Genomic DNA, 5802 nt, shown 5'->3' on the forward strand with positions numbered 1-5802 from the left:
GATTAAATTAATTAATCCGATTCATAAACATTATTTTGGATACACTATCTCTTGAGTCATTTTATATAATCTAGAAAAAATGATATAGTAGTACTAGCTGACCCGGTAAACGTCGTTTTGCCCCTGTCTTTGTATAATATTTCCAGGAATCAAGTTTTTAGTTCAACAAAAAAAAATGGGCTCGACACCCCTTTTCACTTTGGGATATGAAAGATAGATAGTAGCCGATTCTCAGACTTACTGAATATGCATAAAAAATTCATAAGCATCGGTCGAGCCGTTTCGGAGGAGTATAGGAAAAAACATTGTGACTCGAGAATTTTATATATATAGAGATGTTGTTCCATAGCTAAGTTTTTTGAATTTCGGCCAAAAGATAAACCGTTGCTGTGCTGTAAAATTGTTAGTATGCTTCTGAAGTTCCAGCAGGTCGGGGAAATAGGTAAATTACGACTTTTAGAACTTTCCATTTGCTTCCCTGGAGACGCCAACGGCCTGGCAAAACCATAATAGATAGAGAATAAGGTATTTTAACAAATGTCAAAAATGTCCAGAAAAGATAAAAATTTCAAATAAAATCGTCCATGCATTTGAAGCGAAGAAGAAGAATGCATATGACTCAGTATTACAAGCATTCTAATATTTCTCGTTCTCTTAGGGAATGTGTCCTTTCCTCTAATTAATAGGTAATGTAACTCCATACCTCATAACACCACAATCCGTAAAATAGTTTCTGTGTTTCGTTCATTGTTGTTGTTTTTTGTATTGTTTTCTTTTTGTGTTGTATAAACTGTAAACATGTCAAAAATAAAGATTCTGAAAGTCTATATATGTTAGTATATATTGTTATTGTTGTATAGTAAAGATAGAATACTTACCTAAATATTAAAAAAAATGTATTTTCTCGCATATTTTTGTTCTATTATTGATCAGATTAAAATTTAAAGAGTATTTGTTGTTGTTCAATTTGTTTTACAGAGGCACGAACGTCACGCGCACTGGTTCAGTTGAACTTTAACTTTAAATTGAATTTATATGTTTTGAAAAGAATTTATGTTTTCCTCTTGATCGACATCAGGTTTTTATATAATATTATCATTAATAGTTAATTGTGAAAATAACTGGTGTTAGACTTTCATGCATCCAGCGGAATGTAGAGTAGTTTTGTTTTAATCCAATTGCAGGAAAACTTGCGGACATTAGCTAGTTGGACACGACTGTAGTATTGAAGGTTGTGACGTCAAGCGACCGCAATAAAACCGCCGAGCGCTGTTTGAGCTTATTTCTTTGTGATAGTGCTTCGAACGGTTGCAACCACTCGACGTCCAACTATGGAAGCTCTTACGCAGGACACTCTTTGCACCTCTCCTCTCGACAAGGTAAAATGCTGGGTGATATTATTCTAAATGTTTTTAATGAATTTTGTTATTAACAACTGTATTTTGAGAGTATCAAGTTTATATATCATAGAAGCAATTATGACTGTAAAAATGTATCCAAAAGTATATACTTCCCTGTTTCTACCGAGTGATTCAACTCGGCTATGTGTACCGCCAAGTGGTAACGCGACGTTTTACATAAATTGTTACGCCATGGCTATCAAACTATTAGATCAACTTCCTAGAAGTTATAGATCAACTCATGTAATGGTGTTGTGGTGGAGGTGATTAGATTATCAGGGGAAAGCTTTTATAATGTTTTAACCATTATTATTATTAATTATTGTGGGTATAATCATAATATTGGAATGCCCATTATGTTTGTTATAATAGTTATTTCATACAGGAGAATTATTCGATATCGTTGCATTAATGTGTATCAGATTCAAGGTCCGAAACCCGTTTAACAACAGCTATACCTATATTTGGCCTTAATTTGAATTTAATGTCGCGATTTTAAATTTTTTAACGTCTTTCATTCTTCGGCCAACCCATATCCGTCCAAAAGCATGGCCTAGTTTTTATATTCCTTTTCATCTTCTTGTAAAATCTTACATCACGTTAAGTTAACTATATAAAGCGCAAATTCGGCCCCATATGAAAGACTGATCTCACCGCTGGGCGGTAGCTCCTGAGTACCAGCGCCTTCCACTTGGCCGTATTCAACGAAGAGCGGTTGGAATCGTCGACAACCAATCTCTCTCCGAGCGGCTTGATCCCTTCAGCCGCATTTATCTTGGAGAGTGTTCTGAAGAGTTGTTCGGATTAATACCTGCAGCTGAGTTTGACAGTTGGCACCACCACTATGTGTAACCAGCTGCCCACTGCAGTATTTCCGAACCAAATCGACTTAGGGTCCTTTTCAGATAGACCGTACCGATGCTTATAAGGCCGGCAATTCAGTCGCGAGCTCTCTGGCATTGAGCATTTCTGGCGGTTCTTAAAAAAAAAAGTATTTTTCTTCAATCAAAACGGGGAGACGTTTCACTCTACGATTTTTTGTATTTTGATTGAGTTAGGCGCAAAAGTGTTTATAGTCCTTCATTACCTGCAATTTATGTAGGTACGTAATTATGCGGAAAACTAGATCGATGAAGTAGAAAAAATGTTACGTATTGTTAATGTTCTACATGTTTATCATATCATATTCTGAGTTACGTAAGTAATTTTTTGTAGGACTAAAAATAAAAGTGCAGTGTTGGCCTAGTGGCTTCAGCGTGCGATTCTCATCCCTGCGGTCGTAGGTTTGATCCAAGGCTGTGCACCAATGGACTTTCTAGGCGCACTCGCTTGTACAGTGAAGGAAAAACATCGTGAGGAAACCGGCTTGCCTTAAATCCAACAAAATCGACGCCGTGTGTCAGGTACAAGGATCAACTACTTGGCTATTGATTGACAAATGATCATGAAAAAGATACAGAATTCTGAGGCCCAGACCTAAAAAGGTTGTAGCGCCACTATTTTTTTAAAGTAGACATTAAGATAAACATTTAACACCAAGAAATAAGTGGTCGGTCCCAAATATCGCAGCATTCTGTTCATTCATCTATTTAAATATTTATTCTGCAGGTGCCTACAACTCAACCTCAGTAAGTATAATGTATTGAACGAATAATTATCAAAGAAAACAGCGAGAATAGGAGTCGAATAATCTTATCTGTTTGTTAAATAGCGGCCGTTGACCGGGGTCATAGGTTATCAGGCTTCCACCGCGTCATAATAATTCAAAATATTTAGTATCATTTGATAATATTTATAATTTATATACATATTCTAAGAAAAACAACATCAGTCTGAATTGGTCAAAATATGAATGATGTAAGTAAATTAAAAACTGCTGCAGAACCAACTAGCGTCCATTCCTTAAGTAATAATAAATATACTTAAAAAATACAATAATATTTCAGCCAAAATTGATGCAAGGAGGGAACTATATTGCCGAAGGTCGAGACTCCACCAAGTCTACGTGGCTACTCTTTTCACCAGGCACGAGAGACAAGGCCGGTTCTCTCGCTAAGTTCCTCAGCGTGTTCTCTAGCCACGGGGTCAACCTCAGCCACATCGAGTCCCGCTCTTCAGCCCGAAGGCCTGGATATGAGTTCATGGTGGAGTGCGAGCACGGCTCCGGGGATTTCGGAGCCGCTCTGGACGAGCTCAAGAAAGATACCGGCTATCTCACCATCATTTCGAGAAACTACAAGGATAATCGATGTAGGCATTTAAGAAATTCTTTTATTCATTTCCATACGATTTTTGGTAATTTTGGATTAATATGTAACAGCGGCGGTCCCGTGGTTCCCGCGCCGTATCCGAGATCTGGACAAGTTCGCTAACCAGATCCTCTCGTATGGCTCGGAGCTGGATGCGGACCACCCGGGATTCACGGACCCCGAATACCGAGCGCGGCGAAAGTACTTTGCGGATATCGCATATAATTACAAGCACGGCCAACCACTTCCGCACGTCGAATACACCAAAGAGGAGACGGCCACATGGGGCGTCGTCTTCCAAAAGCTCACTGAGCTGTACCCTACGCACGCTTGCAAAGAACACAACCATGTCTTCCCGCTACTTATCGAAAACTGCGGCTACCGGGAAGACAACATACCACAACTGGAAGATGTTTCCAATTTTCTTAAAGGTAAATATAATCACAAACAATTATGTATTGTACTCTGGTTGGCATTTACCGTTAATATTTACCCGATTTGCAGACTGTACCGGGTTCACACTACGCCCGGTCGCTGGTCTACTATCATCCCGGGACTTCCTCGCCGGGCTAGCGTTCCGAGTATTTCACAGCACTCAGTATATTCGTCATCACTCTCGACCACTCTATACGCCCGAGCCAGACGTCTGCCACGAGCTGCTCGGCCACGCCCCGCTCTTTGCTGATCCAGCTTTTGCACAGTTCTCGCAGGAAATTGGACTGGCATCGTTGGGTGCACCAGACGATTATATAGAGAGACTTGCCACGGTACGCCAGTGTACTTTTGAGAACACGATAAAATCTTTTTTACTACTTATTATTTATATTCTTATACTTCCTTACTACTTCTTTTGCTTTCGAGGCCCATTTAAATATAAATATACTTAAAATATCATTTTATACCGTAAATCTCGTAATTATATCTGTCTTCTATAAGTATGTGCGGCCCAGCGAACCACACGACACTTAGTTTGCTGTAAAGTTACGTTTGGTCAGCACATCTTTTTTTTTTGAATACGAAATATATATATATAAGTTAAATTATACATTACTAAAGATAATTCTGTAAGAGGCGGCTTGTATCCATACACATAGAACCACATTTAAAGAAGATTAACTGGATTTCAGTGTTTCTGGTTCACGGTCGAGTTCGGTCTCTGTCGTCAAGACGGCCAGTTGAAGGCTTATGGCGCAGGTCTCTTGTCCTCCTTTGGTGAGCTGCAATACTGCCTGTCCAGCGAACCAGAACTACAGGAGTTCAACCCAGTGGTTACTGGGGAACAGAAGTATCCTATCACTGAATATCAACCCATATACTTCGTTGCCAACAGCTTTGAGAGCGCCAAAGAGAAAATGATGTAAGCAAATTAAAAATAGTAGACGTATTGCTATTCAAGATTATGTGTATAATTAATAACATCACGTTATCCCACGTGTATGTCAGGTAAAAATATCAACAACAATTAGACTGTATTTGATTTATCGAGTAAAACGGTAAAATTTTGCTCGAAGGTGTGGCTAAAACAAGAAATGTGAATGAGTTGATATGCATAACTGAGGGATTCTTCGTAGTATATATACTTAGTTATAAACATTTATTTTCAGAAAATTCTCTCAAACAATCCCTCGAGACTTCGCCGTAAGGTACAACCCATACACGCAGAGCATCGACATTCTGGACTCACAGAAGCAGATGAGGGATCTCCTTCGGGAAGTGCATCAAGAGATGAACCTCCTCCTCAACACCATGGAGAAGCTTTAAGACCTGAACTGTAAATTAAAAACTAGTTGTATTAACCTCGTTATTAACTTTATACTATTTAGGATAAAATGCTGGATATTATTAACGCAAGAGCGAATCATTCTTAATATCTAATACGTTTAGTTTTAAAGCCTTCTCACTTAATATAGTTTAAAATGCATCGGCGATTTGATTAAAAACATGATTAATTATATATAAGGTATTAAATGTTTAGTTAATTTATGATTATGTTATTTCCTTAGCCTCAAACCCACTCCCTATCTGACATAGGAAAATGTGTAAATTTCTTTCGTTAGCACTGTGATGTTTTTCACTTCCTTCGATGCAACGGTCTAGTGATTCGAGATAGAATGCAATTACAAGAAGGTGTCGAGAATGAAAACGACTTTTAA

At 38.3% G+C, this 5802-nt stretch overlaps 1 protein-coding gene across 2 annotated transcripts; it reads left to right on the forward strand.

Moving 5' to 3' along the window:
- The first annotated feature begins 1233 nt into the window (after window positions 1-1233).
- On the forward strand, window positions 1234-5635 carry LOC123718886 (protein henna). Of its 2 annotated transcripts, none has more exons than XM_045675846.1 (6): window positions 1234-1379; window positions 3347-3650; window positions 3721-4080; window positions 4154-4416; window positions 4777-5006; window positions 5254-5635. In XM_045675846.1, the coding sequence occupies exons 1-6, from the start codon at window positions 1332-1334 to the stop codon at window positions 5408-5410; spliced, it is 1362 nt and encodes a 453-aa protein (XP_045531802.1). In that variant the 5' UTR covers window positions 1234-1331; the 3' UTR covers window positions 5411-5635. The 2 variants fall into 2 exon arrangements, with proteins under 2 accessions (XP_045531802.1, XP_045531803.1); XM_045675847.1 differs by lacking the exon at window positions 1234-1379 and adding an exon at window positions 2677-2803.
- The last annotated feature ends 167 nt before the right edge of the window (window positions 5636-5802 follow it).

Source organism: Pieris brassicae, chromosome Z (assembly GCF_905147105.1).
Source record: "Pieris brassicae chromosome Z, ilPieBrab1.1, whole genome shotgun sequence".
Classification (NCBI taxonomy): Eukaryota; Metazoa; Arthropoda; class Insecta; order Lepidoptera; family Pieridae; genus Pieris; species Pieris brassicae.

Bases quoted from the DNA above. Each gene is read 5' to 3' on its own strand.
- LOC123718886 (XM_045675846.1), top strand. From the start codon at position 1,332: ATGGAAGCTCTTACGCAGGACACTCTTTGCACCTCTCCTCTCGACAAG. The intron at 4,081-4,153 runs GTAAATATAATC...CCCGATTTGCAG, and splicing joins TGTTTCCAATTTTCTTAAAG to ACTGTACCGGGTTCACACTA. The intron at 5,007-5,253 runs GTAAGCAAATTA...ATTTATTTTCAG, and splicing joins AGCGCCAAAGAGAAAATGAT to AAAATTCTCTCAAACAATCC.